Genomic DNA, 23,558 nt, shown 5'->3' with positions numbered 1-23,558 from the left:
AACATATTACAAAGAAGCATTGGCCATCATAGAGGCACTGAAAAAGTGGAGACATTATTTCATTGGCAACCTGCTGATCATCAGGACTGACCACCAAAGCCTCAAGTACATGATTGATCAGAGGCTAGCTGAAGGTGTTCAACATAAGTTGTTATCGTTGCCCAGATAAACCCCAATCTCATGGTAAAGGCCAGAGGTCAGCTTGACCAAAGCCGCTTGATTGAATTGAAGTGGAATTCAGGTTACATAGACAAGGGGGGGATGCTCTGCTTATATAGCTGGAGCTCACCCACTAAAGTGCTTAAAGCAAAAAGTAGCCGTGGCTCGTCAACTTGGAAGCCAAGGCAAGTCTAAACTAAAAGCTAATGCATAATTAAGATACAAACACTAGGCTTATAGGCCATCAATCTCCCCCTAAGCCTAGTGCTGAGTGATCTGCTTCAGCTCGATCTTCTCCCTCATCTCCTGGAACTTCGTCTTGCCCAGCGACTTGATGAGGATGTCGGCCAGCTGATCAGTAGTGGGGATGTGATCAGCCTTGATACTCCCATCTTCCAGGCAGTCCCTAATGAAGTGATACTTGATCCGGGTGTGCTTGTTCCTCCCATGGAAGACGGGGTTCTTGGCTAGAGCTAAGGCAGACTTGTTGTCCACCTTGAGCTCCACCACATCCTCCTTGCTGCCCCGCAGCTCGCTGAGCAGCCTAGACAGCCACAGCGCTTGTGTGGCGGCGGAGGCGGTGGCGATGTACTCTGCTTCACAGCTGGACAGCGCAACCACCTTCTGCTTGGTGGATTGCCAGCAGACCAAGCAGCCACCAAGGAAGAACATGGTTCCGCTGGTGCTCTTGCTTGTGTCGACATCGCCGGCAAGGTCGTTGTCGCAGTAGCCGATGAAGCGCATCGCACTAGGGGCACGCTTGTAGTGCAGGCCATGGTCCAGCATCCCCGTGATGTAGCGCAAGATCCGCTTGATGGCCTGCAAGTGCTCCGCCATCCGCGAATGCCAGGCCCGGCCGGTGTGAACGAGGTAGTGGAGGCTGCCCACCAGCCGGAGATAGTGAGTGGGATCGACCTCCTCTGCTTCACTGTCGCGGCTGAGCTTGAGCTTCTCCTCCATTGGCGTGTGGACGGGGTTGCTGCCCTCTATGCCGCCGAGCTCCAGAATGCGCTTGGTGTAGTGAGCTTGATGAAGCGTGATGCCGCTGGAGTCCTGGCGCACCTCGATGCTGAGGTAGAAGCTTAACAGCCCGAGGTCGCTCATGTCGAACCTCTGTTTCATGGCCGCCTTGAACTTCTCCACCTCCTCTACATCTGTGCCTCATGTGTGCTCTGCTGGAAGCCCATCTCCTTGAGCGTGGCATCCAACTTCGCGTTCCAAGCCCGCGGCGCCTGCCTGAGCCCGTACAGTGCCTTGCGTAGGCGGTACACCTTGCCTTCTTCTTCGGGGACGGCGAAGCCAGGTGGCTGCCACACGTACACCTCCTCCTTGAGGTCCCCGTTGAGGAAGGCGGACTTCACGTCCATGCGGTGCACGATCCACCCTTCTTGGGCCGCCAGCGCGAGGAGGACACGGATGGACTCCATCCTCGCCACCGGCATAAATGCATCGTCGTAGTCGATCCCCTCCTGCTGGACAAAACCACGCGCCACCAGCTGCACCTTGTGCTTGATCACGACACCCTTCTCATCCTTCTTGAGCTTGAAGACCCATTTCAAGGTTATTAGGCGATGACCGGCCGACGGATCCACGAGCTCCCAAGTCCGATTCTTTTCCATGGACTCGAGCTCCAGCTGCATCACCTTGCACCATGTTGGATCGCCTTGTGCCTCTGCGTATGTGGACAGCTCGCCAGCGTGCATCAGATGCAACTCTGCGCACACCCGCGGCTCCACCTCCGGCACGGCTTCATCGCCGAGGATGTTGTCGATCCTGCGGTACCGGAGGGGCTCGCCGTCGTAGAACGCATCAAGGCGGTCCTCATCATCTTGCAGAGGAGTGGCTGACTCAATTTAAGTCTGCGCTGCCCCCCCCCCAAGACTTGCTGAAGCAAAGGATGTAGAGGTCGACGCCGAGACGGGGGATGGCGTGGGAGCAGGGGACGAAGCGGAAGCAGAGGATGGGGTGCCGCCCATGGATGCTGCGCTCCCAATCTCCCACGGAGATGGAGATCGTGGCGAGGGTGAGGCCGCGGTCGCAAATGCATCATGTGCACCTAGTCTGCCGGCGTCGATCAGCTCGTCATCGAAGACGAGCTCCTCCACCACCGACGCAGCATGATCTGCGCTCTTGCTCCAGTCTCATCCACGCGTCTCGTCGAAGACATCACGGCGCGACACGAGCACGCGCCATGACACCGGGTCGTAGACGCGGTACACCTTGGCGCCGTCCGCGTAGCCGATGAAGACACCCAGCTTGCTGCAGTCGTCGAGCTTCCGCACCTGGTTCAACTCCTTGATGAAGCAGAGGCAGCCGAAGACATGCAGATGCGCCACCGCCGGAGATCGCCCGTGCCAAGCCTCGTAAGGCGTCTTACCTTGCAGGCTCTAGGTCGGCGATCTGTTCAGCAGGTGGACCGCCGTGACCACCGCCTCCCCAGAATTGGCATACCTCGCTGCTTGAGCAGGGCCCGCGCCATGGCCACCACGATCTGATTCCTCCGCTCTACCATGCCATTCTGCTGAGGCGAGTAGGGAGCGGAGTAGTGCCGCGTGATGCCTTCGTCGGCGCAGTAGTCAGCGAACTCTGTGGTGGTGAACTCACGGTCGTTGTCGGTGCGGAGGACGCGTAGCTTGCGCCCGCAGGCCTTCTCCGCCTCTGCCTGGACACGCTTGATCGCATCTGCGGTGGCCGATTTTGCTATCAGTAGAGACACCCACATGAAGTGTGTGGCGCCGTCCACCAACAGCAAGAAGAAGTGCCTGCCGCCAGGTGTCGCCGATGTCACCGGCCCGCTCAGGTCGCCGTGCACCAGTTCCAGCTGCTCCTGTGCGCGGTACTGGGCATGGGCGGGGAAGGGCGCACGCCTCTGCTTGGTGAGGACGCACGTATTGCAGAGGTGGCCGTCGTGCTTGATCACCGGCATCCCGCGCACCATGTCATCCTTGCAGAGCTTGTGCAGGGCATTGAAGTGGAGATGACCATAGCGCTCATGCCACAGCCATGCTTGATCATCCTTGCGCGCGGCAAGGCAGAGCTTCTGGCCCTCAGCTTGATTAGGACAGCGCGGCTTGGCCGCGTTGAAGTGGTGGGTGTAGAGGAAGTTGGGACTGCGCAGGAACTTGATCATGAGGCGTCCGCGCTGATCCCACACCCTCAGGACACCATCTTGGATCCTCACTTCTGATCCGTCCTTGTCCAGCCGCCCAAGGCTCATGATCGAGCTCTTGAGTGCCGGGATGTAGAAGACACCGTGCAGCAGCCACTGTTTGCTGTTCTTCCCTTCGAACGCGAAGGTGCCGACGCCTTGGATGTCCACCCTGGACGCATCACCGAACCGCACCGAGCCGGATACATCACCGTTGAGGTCGGTGAAGAGCTCACGGCGCCTGGTCATGTGGTGGGTTGAGCCGCTGTCGAGGTACCACTCGTCGATGTCCTCTTCGACGGCGGTGTTGAGGACAACACGAGCACGCCGCTCGTCGAGCTCGAGGAAGAGGCCGTGCGCAGCTGCGCGTCCTGCATCCAGCTCGACGGTGCCATGCGCGAGGAAGAGGCCGACGTCGACATCTCCCAATGCCCAGCGCGGTTGCAGTTGTGGCAGGTGTCGTCGCTGCCCGCTCTGCGTTCGCTGCCGGTATCACCTCCCCTGTCACCACGTCCGCCACCGGGATCGGCCGTGCAGCAAGCGCGATTGCCCTTGGGCTTGTTCTTCCTGCCGCCACGGGGACGACGACGCCGCTCTTGGCCGTCCTTGGACATGGTGGCGCTATCTCCCTTTCGGCCGCCAGCGCGCCGCTACTCGGAGTACAACAGCTTGCCTTGCTCTGACTCCGACGCACGTTCGCGGTCCTCGACCACCTTGAACCGCCCGGCAACATCGTCGATGGAGAGAGCCTGGAGGTCGAGGAGGGTCTCGTTGGAAAAGATGAGCTGGTCGTACCTCTTAGGCATGCACTGGAGAAACTTCTCCACAGCGCATCCCTCGTCGAGGTCGGTGTCGCCGTTGCGCACCATCTGCTCCATAAGATTGGCGAGGCGGACCGCAAAGTCTTCAATTTGCTCGTTGGGGCGAAAGGTGAGACCTTCCCACTCCCCGCGAAGGCGCTGGAGCGCGGCGCAGTGAACGCGATCGCTCCCAACGCGCCTGGCTTCGATCGCCTCCCAGGCGAGCTTGGCGGTGCGCTTGTTGGGGAGGGTGGCTCCGATCTCCGGTGGGATCGAGGCGCAGAGGGCCTCCATCGCCCGGCGATCCTGCTCGAAGTCGACGTCGTCGTACTTGATGGCATCCCACAAGAAGCGAGCTTGCATCTTCACCTTTATGAGGAGACTCCACTCATAGTAGTTCGACCGCGTGAGCATCTGCCACACGCTTCCGATCTCGCGGTAGATGTGCGCAGCCGACGAACGCCCGTGCCGCCTGCGATGCCGTGGTGGAGACGGCGATGGTTCTTCGTCTAGCGTGGTCCACCGGACTCCCCACTCTCCGCCTCGTCTTCGTCATCTCCCTCCTCTTCCGCCTCCTCCGCCTTGATCTCCGCCCGCAAAGCCGCAGCGGCTTCCACCGCAGCCTAGGCCATAGCCGCTGCATCCGCAGCTGCCTGCGCCGCCTGAGCAGCGGCTGCCTCGGCGGCCTCAAGACGGGCCTTCCGCGCCTGTGCGGCGGCGTCGTCGCCGCCCGCGCCAGGGCCCTTGGTGGTGTCTGCAAGCCCGCGAGCTCTTGAGCTGGAAGTGGACATGGTATCGGCGGCGGCGGCTGGGGAGGGAAAAGCACTAGAACCCTAGCTCTTGATGCCAATTGTTGCCCAGATAAACCCCAATCTCATGGTAAAGGCCAGAGGTCAACTTGACCGAGGCCGCTTGATTGAATTGAAGTGGAATTCAGGTTACATAGAGAAGGGGGGATGCTCTGCTTATATAGCCAGAGCTCACCCACTAAAGTGCTTAAAGCAAAAAGTAGCCGAGGCTCATCGACTTGGAAGCCAAGGCAAGTCTAAACTAAAAGCTAATGCATAATTAAGATACAAACACTAGGCTTATAGGCCATCAGTTATTGAATTCAATTACAAGATTGAATTCAATTACAAGATTGAGTATAAAAAGGGGAAAGAAAGTATTGCTGCTGATGCTCTATCAAGAAGAGAACCAGTATGTCAAGCTCTATCCTCAGTGACACCATCTTGGATAAATGACATTGAGCAAAGTTACATGGGGGACAAGACTTATCAGCAACTCTTAGAGAAGTTGACAATTAATGCAACTTCTGTTCCAGATTATACCATTCATTCTGGCATTCTTAGGTACAAAGGGAGGATTGGCATTGGAAACTCCACAAATCTCAGAACCACTCTGCTTCAGTCTTTACATGCTTCAGCTGTGGGAGGTCATTCAGGTATCCAAGCAACTTACCAGAGGGTGAAAAGAATATTCTATTGGCCACAACTAAAGAGGGATGTGGAACAATTTATCACTGAATGTGCAGTCTGTCAAAGGGCAAAAGGAGAGACATGTCACTACCCAGGTCTGTTGCAGCAACTGCCAATACCTGACATGGCATGGTCTTATATTTCCATGGATTTTGTGGAAGGCTTACTAAAATCTAATGGCAAGGATGTGATCTTGGTAGTCGTGGACAGGCTAACAAAATATGCACACTTCCTGTCATTATCTCACCCTTATTCTGCATCTTCTGTTGCCACACTTTTCCTTGATAATATCTTTAAACTCCACGGCCTACCAACAACAATAGTTACTGATAGAGACAGAATATTCACTAGTGATCTCTGGAAGGACTTGTTCAAAGCTCTCAAGGTTTCTCTCCACTTCAGCACTGCTTACCACCCTCAGCCTGATGGCCAGACGGAGCGAGTCAATCAGTGTTTAGAGAATTACTTACGTCGCATGGCTTTTCAAGAACCAAAGAAATGGTCTGCATGGTTACTGCTTGCCGACTGGTGGTACAACACCAATTACCATACTTCTCTCAAGTGTACACCTTTTCAGGCCCTTTATGGGTATCCCCCTCCCCTCATCAGTGAAGTGTCAATTCCAGGCCCAGAGTCTTCAGCACTTCAGTATCTTTCAGATAAGCAAACCATGTTGGATAAGCTCAAAGCAAACCTGGCACAAGCCCAAGCAAGGATAAAAAATATGCTGATTTAAAGAGAACTGAAAGATCTTTCAAAGTAGGTGATATGGTATATTTGAAGCTTCAACCTTACAGGCAGACTGCTTTTGGGGTCAGGCACAACCTTAAACTTGCAATCAAATTCTATGGCCCATGCAGAGTTTTGGAGAAGGTTGGTCAGGCTGCTTACAAGATACAGCTCCCTGCATCTGCCAGCATTCATAATGTTTTTCATGTGAGTCAACTTAAGAAACATGTGGGCAGCATGGCTGTCCCAAGTTCTGATCTTCCATTAGTTACAAAAGATGGCTACATTAAGACTGAACCGCACCTGGTAAAGAGCACAAGAGCAGTGTCGCGTGGAGAAACAGTTGTCAGTCAATGGTTAATTCGATGGCTGAATTTACCTGAAGATAAGGCTACATGGGAGGATGCATCTTTCATCCAAGCTACATTTCCAACGTTCTATTGGGATACTCTGAAGGCGTGGTTCCCTGACCGAGTGACCGATACCCTCGAGGACAAGGGCATTCTCAGCGGGAGGGATTGTCAGACTCCCTGATTGCTTCTCTGACGGCGTCACTGAAGAAGGCGTTATATTAGAGGGGGTAATTGTCTGGAGACTGACGGCTATAATTCACTCCGTTTACTGTCGCCGTTATCGGCTCGTTATTGTTACATTGCCGTCTCATGTATCTGGCTATAAGGCCATCCGAACTCGAGTAAGAGGACAGGAAAGAGAACGCTAGTTCTAGTAGATTAGAAGTAGCTTGTCATTCTCAAACCCTCATTTTGTACTAAGAATTCCTCGTTATCTCCGGATTAATCCAACCGAAATCGTGCTCTTTCTGGTTGAGTTCTTATTGTTCTTGCTGATACTTATCTGATCCACATCGGGATCTGACAGGTGGCGGCGGTCGGCTCCGCGGCACGGCGCGGCAGGGTGGAGGGCGGAGTGCGGGCTGAGAAGAGCCCTGTGCCGGCCGGATCCTCGTCGTCTTCTCCCTCCGCCCGCCGGATCTGAGCCCAGTGCCTGCGTGGGGCGCGGCTCTGCGTGTGAGGTACGTGTCGGGGGGTGTCGGACGCGGCAAAAAAAAAAATTAGACTCGCGTGTCCGAGTAACACTGCAAACAAGTCATCAAAATGTCTCACCTGAAGCTAAAGCCGAAGATGATTGTGGGGGATTTTACTAAACATTTACCTGTGATCCTGTAGCTGTTTGGTTATGAACTGTGCTTGTTTGATGCTTTGGCAGTTTCATTATGCATGTGTGGACATCTGTTTTAGTTCCTGTCTTGTAATCTTTTAATGTTTCATGTCTAACTATCATAAATTATGCTTTGAATTGAGAACCTATATGGTTGTATGAACTATGAAGTATGATTTGTTGAACTTGGAAGTTTGAATGCAGGTTGTAGACTTGTGGTTATATGATTCTTTCTTTTTTCAACTCTATATATGTATATAATATGTATATATAAATATTGTTAATTACCATGATATGGCTCCGGCTCAATATATTTGTGGCCGGTTCATATCAACCGGTCCAAAACTATTGAACCGGCGGTTCAATGGTTTTTTAACGGTTGAACCAATGAAACATTGAATCGAGGCTCTCACCGGTTCGATGACCGGTCCGGTTATTAACACATTTTGCAAGTAATGGACCACGCAGCTGATTGAAGTTTGGCCCCTTATATCCAGAACCATATGTGCACACAGCATCAAGCATTGGCTGATAAAAGATTGAATTACTTGCATTAAATGAAATAGATGCATCAATAAACCATTTTGTCACACACAAATCAGTCTTTAGCTTCACAGCTTCTCCTTGAAGCACTCTATTTATTGTAGGCTGATCTCCTGGATTGGTTCTGGGCTTGAAGTACTTGCCAATACTAGGAGTACTAGTGCCTCTTTTTCTTCCTCTGATTGCTGTAGCACGGTGAGGTTGGGGGGCTGCTGTACCACTCTTTGAGGCATCACAAGCTGCTGCTTCTTCTTCTTCTCCAGGTTCTCGCCCATATGGGTGGTCTTCCTCAAAATCCTCATGTGCCTTCCTCTTCTTATCGTTCCATTCTTCGATATGCTGTAACATAGTATGTTGAACCTCAGGATCAACCTTTGAACATGCCTTGCTGTTTCCTGGGTAATGGGCTAGATGTTCCTTGAAGCGATGGATGCCGCCTCCACCAAAAACCATGTTACAGTACATGCACTTGATCTTCTTTTTTCCTTCTTCAGTAAATTGTGTACAATAACCCCATGCTGGATCAGTTTTTCTTCTTGTCTTTGCTTCTACTGCTACCTGAACACTAGGCGTTGGGTTTGAGCTGCTGTCAGTTGGAGTTGGGGTGTCTGAAGAACCTACTGCATATGCAAAGAAATAAATAGTGACGAAGATAGTCAATAATACATGGAAGAACTGAGCTAGGAACTATATTAATATTTGAGCTGAGTACTGCATAGTTACGCAATGTAAGAATATAAACTAAAATATGCACTTGCAATTTGCAAACTAACTCCGACCTTCAGAACTAGAAAACGGCAATGCAGTGACTAATTAATAAAAAAATCTATCTACCTTGACGGGATCCTAAATTCCTAATAGGACTAGATCTCCACTTCACATTCAGTACAGCAATACGCATGGATTTTCTAATTTAGGCACTCACCGTTTGCCATGTCTTGCCGTCCGGAAGCTTCTGTAGAGTGCAGATGCAGACAGTAGTCTGCTTGAGCTTGCGCTTGGTGCTTGCTGCTGCTTGCCGGCCTCTGCTTGAGCTGACGTTGGGAGCCTCTGCCTGCCGGCCGGATCTGCAGCCTGCTGTGCCACGGCGGCACAGAACCAGGGAGACAGCCAGACAAGAGAAGATGCGCCACCCGTCGGGGGACCAAGGAGCGTGGAGTAGGCACAACGCCGGCCGCCGGGAAGACTAGTAAGGAACTGGAGAGGCCACCGTCGGGGAAGAGGCGAAGCCGCGCAGGGCCGGCTGCCGGCAGGGGATCTCTCGCTCTCTTTTTTAGAGCGCCGCCAGCCGCCGCCCTCTGGCTCTGGCTCTGGCCTTTTGTGAATGAAATTTTCCCTCCCTCTCGTAGCCCTAAATCGCTGGGAAGTAAGTGTTCCCGTTTATACCCCTAGCTAGATAAGGTTCTGCTGAACACATGGAGGGGTAACATGTGCCTACAATCAAAACCGCTCCGGTTCGTATGGAACCGGCCAGTTCCCGGTTCGTATGGAACCGGCCGGTTCACTGGTTCCGCAAAAAACCAGCGGTCCACCCGGTTTTTTCTAGTCCGATTACACGGACAATCTTTTAAGTGAACCGGACCGTTGGACTCTCTTGTTTGCGGTTTTTCCGGTCGAACCGCCGGTCCGGTCCGGTTCTAATAATTATGGTTCTAATAACTATGCTTGGAAGGGTTATGTGGGTTTGGCTGCGCCACGTCTCCTGATATTTCTAAAGTTTGGAAGATGCACTGTGGATTCGGCTACGCCACGTCCCTCTCCTGATATTTCTACTTGCTGAGGCAATCGAACACATTCTGTATTAATAATTAATTTGCATAGGTAATAATTTTCAAATATTGACTAGGAGGCAAGCCAGAGTGTCTACAGATATTTAGGGGCATCTATCATCATCAAAAGTGAAATAATAGATGGTTTGAGTGGTCAAGAAAAGAAACTCTAACTGTCTTTTTCTTTTCTAGCGACAGTATTATCCTAGCCGCTAGAAGTAGTTAGGCGGCCACTTCCATGACCAGCGATTAATCTTGACTAATCATTGTTTAATCGGTCTAATTGTGTGTGTCTAGGATCACGATGTCTACACTACAAGAAAAGTAAGTATCCGTGACGAAAATTATTATGATAGATGTTAGAAATGTCATAGAATAACGGCTATTCTGTGACGATTTTAGTATTTTCGTCAAAAAGTTGAGGCTATCAGTAATTTGTGACGAACAGGAATTTATCGTCATAAAAGATTCAATAATTTGTGATGATTTTAAATATTTGTCATGGAAAAGCTAATCATTTATGACGATTAATTTATGACCAATGTGTTTTTGTCAAAAAAAAAGTACAAAACTATGAATATGCCCAATATGTTATTTTTGTATGTTACTTCAAAAACAGTGAAATAAAATGAAAAAATATATAGAAAAGGAATGAAATAGACCATCTAACTACGGCCCTGTTTGGAAACGCGGCACACAGAATCACGATGCGTTTAAACGAAACGCGGCCCTTCCCTCGCTTCTCGCTTCTCGCGGCGCGCAGTTCATTTTTCCGTTTTTTCTGCCGAGCGCGACTGCTAAACGCGCGTCGGCCGCAACCTGTTCGGCGGGATTTTTCGGCTTCTTCCGCTCAAAAGCATCGCGGAAGCCGAACCAAACAGGGCCTACTTCAGTCCACGATCAGCCCACAACGAAGGGCACGTTGTTACCATCAGATCAAATTGGACGACCAGGATGCTCCGTGCTCGGAATAAATATCTCTTGCCAGCTACTGGCGAAAACCTACCCACTGCTCACACCTCCTCTCTCCTCCCCTCCAGATCCACCCACTACTCCCAGATCCACCCGTCACGAGATCCACCCTATTCCTCTGCTCAGGATTCATGGCGCGGCTGCTCTTGCCGACCCCCACCTCGCCGGTCAAGTCCGAGCGGGCTACAGCGCCGGTGCCGGTGGGGTAGGCGAGCGGAGGATCTCGGCAGCGGCGGCGGCATCTGCAAGAGCGGCGGCAGCACCCGGGCCGCCGACTGGCTTGGGCCTGCGGCGACGGCCCCTGCGGTGGGCTGGTTAGGTGCCGGGCGAGCGTGATGCTGCTTCCGGCCGTGCGGCAGTCCTCTCAAGGCGAGCAGGTGAGCATTTGAGAGAGCGGCACGTCGTCAGGCAGCATCTGCGAAAGGGGGCTCCAGCATCTGGTGCTCTTCAGCGGAAGCAAGTAAGTGCAAATGCGCTGAAGAAGCCGCTCTTTTTTTGTGTTTACTGTGGCTGCTAATCCATTGTTATCTTGAATAGAGCTGAGCTTACCTTGCTTCATTTCTCAATACGATGGCTAATTTACACTATTGCTGCGTCAACTAGTATATGTTTGTGAGGCTGGCGAGCTTCAGCGTTGTAGTATTGTGCCATTGTTTGCTACCAATGCAAGAGCAGTAGTATTGGGCAAATTGCACTGAAGGTGTTCGATAAAAGGCCTGAAACACTCTTGTTTAGGCTAAACTTGGACGACCTAATGGTTTCTTTTTATCCGCTCATCAAATTATAGACTAGCTGCAGACACATGTCCCTTGTTGAACAATGATAGTATTGGTTTACCACCATAATGAATAATGTTATGTTCTCCATGTGAAAATGAAATACTGTTACGTTCTCCATGTGAAAATCCATCTTGTTATATGGTATTGTGCAGCAACTAGCAAGTGTTTGGAATAATTGTTTATTTCCATTGCTAGTAACACTAAGTAAGTTTCTTGCTTCTCTGCAAGGTTTGAACTATGGGATGTAACAATTCTTTAAAAAATTATGGAATGAAACTTCCCTGCAGCTGATTGCATTCAGTTATTTTATCGAGTATCGTGGACTTATTTCCAAGCTCAAGGTATTTCTACATCTCCCTTCTTGAATCCATTTACACCTTTTAATTGTGTTATTTTGGTATATTTTGCTCTCATTATTGGTTTCATGTTACAAAAGCTGAGTTAAACTTATCTGTATCAAATCATGCAGAGTGTCGACATCTGAATGGTCAGCATTCTCCAGGGTCTTAGCTGCACACTCTGCACACCATTTGTTCACATTCTATTCTTTTATGTATATTTATATGTATATGGTGGTTGAAAATACTTGTGTGACCAAGTGATGTTTTATGAAATGGTTGTAACGGCACGTGTTGTATAAATAAAGCAATTCTAGGATAATTATATGTATTTATTGTTTTGCGTGGTTTTTATTTGTCATCCATATGTATTTTGAATAACCTTTTATGGCACTGTGGAGATCTTTTTCGTCACAGAATGGCCATGCGTGCAGAGGGTTTGTGATGTTTTGGCCCATATTGGATGACAAAAAATATCGTCATAGAATGTATAAATTTAGTGATGATAATGTAATCGTCATAGAACATATGTTTCTATGATGTTAGTGAATCGTCATAAACTAGTTCCATTCTGTGACGATTTCGTAAAGAACGTCACCAATGACATTTTCTGACGGTGGTTCTATGACGATCCTTGTGACGCAGTATAAATGTCACTATTACGCTTTTGTGATGAAAACCCATATTTTCAGTGACGATAATGGATCATCAAGGATAGTCAAATCTCTTGTAGTGCTAAGAGGGGGGTAAATTGGACTCAAAAAACGATCGCAACAAATTAAAACCTACGCTTAGTCTAATGTCACCCGTGGGGTTGTGTGGTCCTAAAGAGCTGGTTGAGACAAGTAAATTTCACCCTACCACATGCAAAACTTCTCAAGAGAATACGGAAATGTAAATCACGAGAATAGTAATGCAAATAAGTAAGGAGAGTAAGAGCAAGAGGGTGCAAGCCGAGTTTTTCCTGAGATATCGAGGAGTCACGACTCGCCCCTAGTCCTCGTTGGAGCGCCCGCACAAGGGCTTTGCTCCCCCTTGATCCGCGCAAGGACCAAGTGCTCTCTAGTGGATGTCCTTCTTCATCTCCGAAGTAGTGGACTCCAAACCACGAACAACGCCCTCGCAAGGACCTTCTCTTGAGGCTTCCACAACTCCCGGAAGCTCTCCAAGAGGAACCGCCTCCTGGTCGGCTAGGTGATCGCGATCATCAAGAGTAATAGGCTTCGATCTTCACTTGAAGGACTCCGCGCAAGGAACCTCTCTACTCAAGCTCACAAGGATCAAAGCTCAACTCTAAGTGGAGAAGTGTATGAATTGTGCTCAAGTGACCTTTGGATATGCAATAGTGTTTTATGGGTGCAAAGGTGGCAAATGAGGCCTAGGGGAGTCTTTAAATAGGGGGCACACTCGAAGAGAGCCGTTGAGAGATGCTTAAAAACAAGGTGTGCCATGAACGTCGGACGGTCCGACGTATACACATCGGACGTTCCGACGCGTTCATTTGAATTCAAACCCCCAGGACTGTAGCGCGTACGGCACTAGCCGTTGGACAGTCGGACGGTCCGACGTATATGCGTCGGACGGTCCGACGCGTTCGTTTCGTCTCGAGCTCGTGTAAGACAGTCGCTCTGTCTTGATCGTCCGACGTTACATCGGACGGTCCGACGTTTGATCTTCGGACAATCCGACGTGTTTACATTAGCACGCGTCGGTTGATTGCTCTACTGCATAGATCGTCCAACGTATGTCGGATGATCCAACGTGTTTTCAGTTGCATGCGTTGGTTAAATAGGTTTCAGTCCAGATCGACCGGTGTATCGACGGACGGTACGACGAGTCCAGTTGTTTTTGGACCAAATGCTGAACATGAAGGCCGTGATATAGTGAGTGTCGGACGGTCCGACGTTCACAAAAAATGTGAACAGCAGCCAATTTCAAAGTGTTTTCAAATTCTATTTCGACAATTAAGGTTCTAGGGTATATGTGAGTGTTTTGTGAGCACTTTTAAATATGTTTCACCTAGATTGAGCTTTGAGCAAGATGAGACTTGAATGTGTAGGAACTTTGCAAGAAATCGCTTCAAGTTACTAACCTTAGCCCCTCTTGATATAGTACGGCCGTCTAAAACATCAAAAGAACCCCTAAGTGCCCTTCTCACACCTTGTGCACTTAGAGTTACCTAACATGAGTTGTTTCTCCTTTTCTTCGCTTCCATGGCCGTCTTTGTATAAATAGAGTTTGAGGGGTCTCCTTTGAGCATTCCAATAAGCTTCTATACCTAATATTTCCATCAATCTCATGAAACTCATTAATAACACATTAGGTGCATCATTAATCACCAAAATCATAATTTATCATCATGTTTCTCACTACACACACACACACACATATATATATATATATATATATATATATATATATATATATATATATATATATATAAAACTTCGTACAACTCGTGGTAGCTATCCTCCCTGGGGACAGTAGCTACCCTTTGCCCTTTGCCTCAATTGGCGTTGTCACTTTTGAATCCCACCTCCACCCCCCCCCCCCCCCCCCCCCCCCCCGCGGTGGCCGTGTGCAGTACTACCCGCTCTTTCGCTCACATGCCACGATATTAGCTTATAAACGTAAGTAATTACCCGGTAATTGTCGCGGCCCATCTATTCACTTTTATGCCAAGCCCATTTCATTGCCGCAGCCCATCAAGGAGATTTGCTGGATGGACATTTTTATGAACCTTTTTCATCGCGGAGGTATGCAGTTTGCTGGTGTCAAAGTCATATCTTGATCCACTGCCTACATTCAGATGCTTTATTCAGATGCACTGCCCAGCGAGAGTTTAAAAAGATGCTTGATGCAGCAAACAAAAACAGGGCAAGGTGGATGGACCGGCAATCATTTTATCTAGTATATAAGAGCTTCCAATCATCAAGCATTTCTACTAATTGTTGCTCACCGAGCTTTCCAGACGCAATCTTCCTCCAAAACCTCGACGGCACCATCAACATCAGCAAAGAACGCCTCGAAATCCGAACTGGACGGTGAGCCTGGCACGAAGGGTGCTTCTTCCTGTTGAACTATGTGGTCTTCTGGACCTCTGTCCACCGCGCAGCTGTGAAACCATGCTAAGGTACCCACCGTCTTGAGAAGCGTCTTTCTATCATGTTCTCTCCCTCCTGCGCCCTGTACCGGTGGCCGCAGAACTGTGCTCTTAATGGGCGCATGCAGCGGCCAAACCGACGCGCCGACCTCAGGCAGAGCGCTCTTAATGGACGCGTGTGGCAGTTTTGCATTCCTCACGCTAGAGGAATCCACGTTCAAACTCACAGCATACCCCACAGCCGCGAGACGTTTCGGCTGCAAAGTACAAGATATGGGCCCACCGTGAAGTACAACTTCGTGGTGGACCCAGGGGCCTCTATTGGTGCCCTGGGGAACCCATACCCCAGAACACATACTACGCGCCTCCACGTCTCGAGAAAGTATATGGAGCACCGTTGCCGCCCGTGCAGGCGGGGAGGGTCCCACGACCATCATAGCCGAAGATCAGTTGAAGACTCAAGATAAGCGCTCTGTTCGGTTTGCTGATGCTGGTACCAGCTGGGGCTGGTGACCGTTGTCTTTCTGAGTCACTGTAGCTATAGTAAAAGACAGCGCAAATCAGCCACTCCAGCCAGCGCTTTATGTCCAGCCGAACAGGGCGAAGGTCAGAGGACCAGCCCCCGTCGGACCACCGGGTTAGGTGACGTCATCCCACCCGCGGTTCGAGCCTTGGGGTACCCCCGGGCAGCTTGGCACTAGAGTCACGTCGCCCGGGCTTACGTAAGCCCGCAGGAACCCTTCGACCCGAAGCCACCTACCGACCGCAGCATTTAATGCTGCGGAACGTTAGGGTCAAAAGGGGCCTGGACGCCCTGCGCCATCTCCATCACTGTAGCGCACAGCATGCAGGCACGCCTCACACCATTATGAGTGACGCGACGGGGTGTGCCACAGTACCTTTTAGTTAAGCGCAGAGACGACCCGCCGTGAGCGCCCAGTGGTGGACGGTGGGGGAAGGGTGGAACAGTTCACTACCACATCAAGTGTACTTGGTGTACTTGAGCGGTACATGGAGTCAATTCACCATAATCTAGTCGACGTGCTGTAGGGCACAAGCCATACCATAGCATGTAGATACTGTAGCAGCCTATACTGCCAACTTTGTACAACTACCTTTCCCTTGGACTATAAAAGGGAGAGATAGCGCACCTAGAGAAAGGATCACACTCCAGCAGTATTAGACACATCTCTCGACTGAGCGCCTAAGTCATAGACGCTTGGGTTGTAACACTCTATTTCTCATCCTTAGTGCAACCGCAAAGAAAATGCAGGGTATTACATCCCACAGGGTGGCCCGAACCTCTCTAAATCTCCTTATCTCACCACGCCACATCGTAGCGTAGGAGGTAGCGTGCTCTGCTCTACATTCTCTTCTCCATCCAACGGGTGCCTATACGGTATCCACGAGTCGTTCGCGACCACAACAGGGTTAGCCTCATATTTGTGGACTATAGATACAGAGTTAAACTATGACTCTATCCATCCTCCTAATACAACTCTAATCCAATCATAACTGAAGCGCTCCAGTCCTTTAGGGACTCAAATGTGTATAAATACTAGTCCCAGGAGGCTAATACTCATATTTATACATCAGATAGTTACAGATACGAGGCAGACTTAATGTGGCGTAGTTACAGATACGAGGCAGACTTAACGTGGCGATCAACTTTAAGAGTTGGTCCACGACACTCTCGATAAAGAATAACAAGATAAGAACTTGCGGCAAGAAGTCCAATATACGCAATAGAATCATCACATCGGCCCAAATGCCACAGGCAAGTTGGGTATAGGCGTAACCCTTACTCGATCTGGTCTTCTTCTCTAAAAAACAACAAGAAAGCAAGGAATGAGTACAAAGTATTCAACAAGTCCACCTTCTCCCACGGACAGGAGATGAAATATATGCAATGAGTCGGTGGAGCTTTGGTATTTTGCAGAAAAAGCGAGTTTTTTATGCAGGGCTTTTTTATAAATATTTTTCTTTTATAAAAGCCGCCTCTCATCTGAGAGGGTTTTGAAAGTCCTTTGAAAACATTCCTTTTTTCTTTTTCAAAACCTGCCACTGGACTTCTCGTCCGGCTTGGATCACGGCATCACCTGCCGGACCAAACTTTTTTTAAAAACAAAGTATTTTCTTTTTTGAAAACAAACTCTCTAGTTGTGGAACCAAGCCATAACCCGTCCATCACTGTAGACACAGATTATTCAAATAGATTTTAAACTCTAATCAGAGGTGTACACTTTACCCACGAGTTCGAATCTCATCACAAGAAGTCACCTTGCTCAATCCTCTCATAACCCAAACGTGCAATCCTTTACCTACAAGTTACCACAGAGACCCAGAGCCATCACCTCGCCCTAACCCGGGCTAAAACATTTTTCCCCTCCGTGGTCCTCTGTTGCTCCCCAGCCACCTAGTAACTGCCTGGCTATCTTTCTGCAAGTTCAGATTAAGTATTGCCTGCACAATATCGATTGGTTGCACTTAGGGAGCTAGGCAAGATGAAATAACAACTCGGTCCTTTAACGAGACCGGACGAATATTCCACCCAGCTTAGCCTTTACCGGCTCAAGCCAGAAACCCCAGCGGTTTCTTTATCGAAACCTCGGCCGTTCAGGCATCCCAAACCAGAGACCCTAATATCATCCTGCTCACAGGTAGCATCCCGTTCGCATTTTCGTTTCGCTGGCAGAGCTAGGAAGAAATACATTTTATAATGGAGGGAACATATTATTTCGGCATTCATACATGTAAAAAAATCTATGTAATAGTATTAAATCTTATTACAAACATTATATATTAAATATTCAAACTCATAAATTTAATGACTCAAATCTTATTTAAGATCTGGATTCATAGTCTAAAGAATAGTTAGTAAGAATAACTTAAACATTAGACAAAGCTTTATTACCGTGGGGATAAAACCTATCCGGATTTCGATTGTTAAGCATTGTACACATTACCGGAAGGCGGAATGCAAAAGAAAACAGAAACACACACATAAGGAAATTAAAAAAAATGCTCTCACCTACTGACCACACACAATTCCCACTTCTCTCTTTATCCATCCGGATCGGACAACAACCACCTGTCGCCTTCCGACAATTCTAATGAGCATACTTAATCCATGATTTGCAACAGTGATGCTACAGTAACCATCCGCTAATTATTAATTAATCATGGATTGATTAGCATCATTAGATTCGTCTCGCGATTTACAATCCATCTGTGCAAAAAGTTTTACAAATAGACTTCATTTAGTACTTCAAATTACCTAGATTACTTTGCAAAAAAATTTGCAAAATGAACTAAACACAGCCTAACTCCTCTCCTCTCCGTTGCGCTCTGCTGCTTTGTGATGTCCTGTTTAGTTCATTTTGCAAAAAAAATTTGTAAAGGAATCTTGGTCATTTGAAGTACTAAATGAAGTCTATTTGCAAAATTTTTTATATAGATGGGTTGTAAATCGCGAGACGAATCTAGTGATGCTAATTAATCCATGATTAATTAATAATTAACGAATGGGTACTGTATCATTACTGTTGCAAATCATGGATTAAATAGGCTTATTAGAATCGTCTCGCGATTTACAGCCCATCCATGCAAAAAGTTTTGTAAATAGACTTCATTTAGTACTTTAAACTAATAAGATTCTTTCGTAAAATAATGCGTTTACCATGTTTTTGTGTTTATATGCAAATAAATAAACAGGGACGTTGCACTGCTACTGTCTCTCTGCGGTAAAGTTTTGTACTGCCTGCTATCTCTGGAGACTGGTGGTGACGTGACGAACAGATGCTTTTTTATCATTTTATTTATGGCTGTTTGTGGCACTGGCGCACTGCACATACGCAGTCCATCACGAGAGTCTATCAGTTCGATTCATGTAACTTATGTTATTTTTTCATTTCGTTTTCTTTTACATTTTCCTTTCCGTTCTTATATTTATTTTTCTCTTATTTAAATGGCAATGACAATATTTTTTTGAAATATTAATATGACAACATTTTTTGTTTTAGAATATTTTCTCTCTCTAGAAATAAAAATAATGTTCTCACATGAACATTTTCTCTCTCTAGAAATAATGTTCTCACATGAACATTTTCTCTCTCTAGAAATAATGGTCTCACATAAATATTTTCTCTCTCTAGAAATAATGTTCTCCCATCAATATTTTCTCTCTAGAAATAATATTCTTGCATGAACATTTTCTCTCACTAGAAATGTTCTTACTGAACACTTCTAAAAAAATGTTCTCACCCAAACATTTATAAGAAAATGTTCTTACCGGAACATTTTCTCTCTTTAGAAACAACGTTCTCATATAAATATTTTCTCTCACTAGAAATATTCTCACGTGAACATTTTCTCTCGCTTGAAATGTTCTCACCTAAGCACTTCTAAAAATGTTTTCATCTAAAAAAATTAGGAGGTGGTCAACGAGTGGCTATCTAGTGACCAGTCAACAAATAAGAGGCCTTCCACCTTTCTCTCCGGCTGCTGCTGGGCTCGTCGGACGCCGCTCCCCTGTCGTTCCGTCCACGAAGAGGTCTTAGGTGCGAGCTTTTACGCGGCTTGCGAGCACGAATTCTCAATCCCGATTTCTTGCTTGATTGATGTGAACATGTCCAAATCTTGCGAGATTTCTTCCACCCTCCTAAATCTTTGATTCTTTTTTCACCTGATTTCTTTCAGTGTTTTCTAAGCTTGCTTGGATTGCTCGCATCTGATTGTTTCCTCCCAAATCTTGGATTCTTTTTTTTTTCGCCTGGTTTCTCTGATTTCCGCAAAGAATATCTGTCTGATTGTTTCCGGAAGACGTGAGGCGCTGAGGCTACATGGCGTTTTCTTCCGGCAGCATTTGTTTGAGAGCAACATCTTGATTGAGATTTTTTTTCGAGTCTTTCTTCTCTCACGACTACAAAAACCTGCAACAGAAACACCAGCCAAATAACTACAGGAACGGTTCTAAAGGACGACCGCTCTTGTTGTTATCGAGGGTATGGACCCCTTCTGGTGTAAGAACAACAGGAACGGTTCACCGCATCGAGTAGGAGCGGTTGGTGTGATGAACTGCTCCTGCTGAATCCTTACAGTAGCTGTAAGGCTTACAGCAGAAGTGGTGTATAAAACAAACCGTTTCTACTAGATTATCTATAGGAACGGTGCACAGCAGTAACCGTTCCTGCTAGGTTACTTAGGCTGATCTCAGCAGCTTATCTAGCAGCCTGTGTACATTATCCACGCCAGCGGTATGCGGCCAAATTTGAACCGGCTGATGGGAACCTTCACAATTATTTGCTTGTCTTCTTGGCATACTGACAAAAATTTAGACTGCTGACGTGAACCAACTTACACAAATGCTAGGTAGACTGTTGACGTCGTCAGTGAGGAGCGGTGGCTTGGTTGGGACCGCTCCTGCTGTTGGAAGTGGCTGCCCGATGTGCTTGTTTCCTTGTACGTGATTGGCCAATTCAATTTCCCACGGATCACTCCCCCAGGAAGAAGCCATCTCAGGCCTCGTTTGGTTGCACGTTGTAAAATTTTTGAAAAGGCATCTTTCTACATTTGAAATACTAAATATAGACTAATCACAAAAATAATTATATAACTCGTCTGTAAATCGCGAGACGAATCTAATGAGACTAAGTAATCCGTCATTAGAGGTTATTTACTGTAGCATTAATGTAGCAATTTAGCATCTAATTACAGTCTAATTAGGTTCATTAGATTCGTCTCGCTATTTACAGACAGCAGTCGCAATGCGTTTTTCATTTCGTCTAGATTTAAGTCTCCATGCAGGTGCCGGAATTTTTTTTTGGAATTTGGTATTTTGCAACCAAACACGGACTCAGCTGTCCGTGCTACTCATTCATTGCCTTTGCATGAGGATCAATGGGCCCACCACCTCTTTGTCCTTGCGCCGATTAAAAACATGTATCGTTTACCCACCGGACCCGGCAGCGCATTAAGGCTCTCCGCACTGGGACCTCTATCCCACTCTCTATGCGCTTTACAGATCGGTTTACCGCAAAAAAGTGCTGCAGTGGCACTCTGTAAGCCGAACTGCATCGTTGCGGGCGGGATTCCCGCGCGCCAAAGCTGGCGCGGTAGCGGCCGTCCGCAACGCGGCGACGTGGCATGGGGCCCGCCTCCGCCCGTTGCTCCCCAGCATCCCTCCCGCGCTCGCCCATGGCCGCCACAGCGCTCGCCCATGGCCGGCCGCCAGCGCTCGCCCATGGCCGCCGCAGCTCGAGCAGGGGTCAGGGGACCCGCCGCTCCGCCCTGCTGCTCCCCTGCCATGGCCGTACTCCATGGAGGGAGGAGGACGGCCGCGAGGTGAGGGGGTGGCGCGGCGCTCGCCCATGGCCCGCCGCCGCTCGAGCAGGGTCAGGGGAGGAGAGGGAAGGCTCAGCCGGCCGAGCTCGCGGCGGAGGGAGAACGGAGGGAGGAAGGGAGGGAGGAAGGCCGCCGCAACTCGTGGAGGGGGAGGGAGGAGGGGCCGCCGAGATCCAGAGGAGGCCCCGCCGCCGGATCTAGGGGAGGGAGGAGGGGCCGCCGGCGACGCTCCACCTACGCGCCCGCAAGGCCCGCCAGGCCGGCGGCGGAGCGGAGCTCGCCTGCGGGCCGCTGCGGCACCGAGCTCGCCCGCGCGGGGGGACGCGCTCGCCGCAGTGGGAGCAGGAGAGGAGCCCGGTGCCGTCTCGCGGGCCCACCGTCGTGCCGTCGCAGGGAAGGGAGGGAGCAGGGGCACGCCATCGGCCGCTCCGCCCCGCCGTGGCCGATGCGCCGAGGAAGGGAGGGAGGGAGGGAGGGAGAGAGAGAGGCCGTGGTGGGAGAGAGAGAGAGAGAGTGGGGAGGGAGGGCCAGTGCTCGGGCGGGCGGAGCTCGGGCGAGGAGCGTCGCGGGCTGCAGCGCCTGCAGCGTGTAAGGATCACCGGGGTGTCCGACCCTAGAGGGGGAGGGGGTGAATAGGGTCGCTAATCGCTTTTTAACCTAGGGCTCAATCTAATTGCATAAGATAAACCTAACACGTCCTACACATGCTAGTTATGACTAAAATTTATCTATGCTACCCTCTACTTACCCCAAAAGACTTGCAACCTATAGCCAATCCTAATCAAACTAACTAGGAAAGTAAAGGTAAGCAAGAAAGAGTAAATGCGGAAACGTAATGCGGTAAGTAAAGCGGTAAGGGAGAGGATATGCAAACTCCCGTGAAGACACCAAGACACACGATTTAACGTGGTTCGGTTAGGACACAAAAGTCCCTCCCTACGTCCACGGCCACTTGTCCAACACGAACAAGTGTGATGCCGAGTCTCTTCGCTCGATCACCGTCTTGCCACGCCTCCAAGGCTCCCGACAAGCAAAGGCTAAGTGACACCAAGTCACAAAGATGAGGTCACCGCCACCGTCTATCTCGAAGCGTCACCACGGCACCGTCTTCACTATCTTGGAGCTTTAACACCAAGTAGGGGCCTCCTTCCCCGCACAAAGTGTCGTTGCCACTCCACACCAAGTCGGAGGGTCACACGACGAGTACACAAGGTGCTTGCCGCAGCAAGGCTTTCTCTCAAGCTAGTTCTCTCAAGAACTAAGCCTAAACAAGCACTAAGCACTCTCACAAGTGTGCTTAAGCCTATATGATGTACAATGAAGCTCTATGGTGGTTGGAGATGATCTTTAGCTCTTGTATACTTCCTTGAACTCCAGCACACTCAAATGACCCGGCCTTGGGGGTATATATAGGCAGCACAAGCAAATATAGCCGTTGGAGAAAAGCTGCCAGAAATGTGCTTAACGCCGGTTAATCCGACGTACCCCAAAAGCCATCATCGGTTCAACCGGTGTATGTAAACTGCCACTTGAAAAACTAGCCGTTAGCAATTAACCGGTGTATCGCCGGTTTAACCGATGCAATCAACCGGTGTATGTAAAATTAGCGTCGGTTTAACCGGTGATTGTAACTTCTTCACGTTCCTCCAAAAAACCACCTCTCGGGACAACTGAACCGATGCAATTGACCGATGCATCGTCGGTTCAACCGGTGTATGTATTTTCATCGGTCTTCGTTTGGCAATGCACCGACGTATGCATTTTCTTCAACGTCGGTTAATCCGGTGAGTGTACCTTCAGTTTCCAGCTTCTGGACAATTACACCGGCGTGTGTCTTTTCCTTAACATCGGTTCAACCGGTGTATTGAATTTCTTCACAGTCTCTTCGATTCTTGTCCTTCGGGCCTAGCTGCGCCTATCTTCTCTTTGTCATCACTTGAACCTAAAAGCCTGGGAATGTTTATCTTGACAATCATATTAGTCCAAGTGTTGTGTGTGTCATCAATCGCCAAAACATTATATTGAAATATGGCATGAGAGGCCATTTTCGCTACACAGCGCCCCCGCGAGGAGGAGTGGGGCGCAGGGCGAGCTCAAGGCCGCCGCGCCATGGCCGCGAGGGAGCAGGGGCTGCGGAGGGGTGCGCTCAGCCGGCGTGGGAGGAGGGAGGAGGAGGGGTGCCGGCGGAGGCCGCCCCGCCCCGTCGCGCCATGGCCGAG

The 23,558-nt window shown here is 49.2% G+C and overlaps 1 protein-coding gene and 1 long non-coding RNA gene across 3 annotated transcripts; one reads left to right on the top strand and one right to left on the bottom strand.

Annotated features, from left to right (window-relative positions):
• Positions 1–7,850: 7,850 nt before the first annotated feature.
• Positions 7,851–9,392, bottom strand: LOC120712084. Of its 2 annotated transcripts, none has more exons than XM_039997795.1 (2): positions 8,962–9,392; positions 7,851–8,656 (listed from the first exon to the last, which is right to left on the bottom strand). In XM_039997795.1, the coding sequence occupies exons 1-2, from the start codon at positions 8,969–8,971 to the stop codon at positions 7,866–7,868; spliced, it is 801 nt and encodes a 266-aa protein (XP_039853729.1). In that variant the 5' UTR covers positions 8,972–9,392; the 3' UTR covers positions 7,851–7,865. The 2 variants fall into 2 exon arrangements, with proteins under 2 accessions (XP_039853729.1, XP_039853730.1); XM_039997796.1 differs by having other exon boundaries at positions 7,851–8,653; positions 8,962–9,097.
• LOC120712085 lies at positions 8,161–12,339 on the top strand. Its single transcript, XR_005690678.1, has 4 exons — positions 8,161–8,299; positions 8,402–11,237; positions 11,785–11,897; positions 12,026–12,339. It is a non-coding gene; the product is annotated as an uncharacterized LOC120712085 (long non-coding RNA).
• Positions 12,340–23,558: the final 11,219 nt, after the last annotated feature.

This window comes from Panicum virgatum, chromosome 6K (genome assembly GCF_016808335.1).
Source record: "Panicum virgatum strain AP13 chromosome 6K, P.virgatum_v5, whole genome shotgun sequence".
In the NCBI taxonomy this organism is placed as follows: Eukaryota; Viridiplantae; Streptophyta; class Magnoliopsida; order Poales; family Poaceae; genus Panicum; species Panicum virgatum.
The sequence above is the reverse complement of the archived record's forward strand: the minus strand, read 5'-3'. Positions and strand labels throughout refer to the sequence as shown.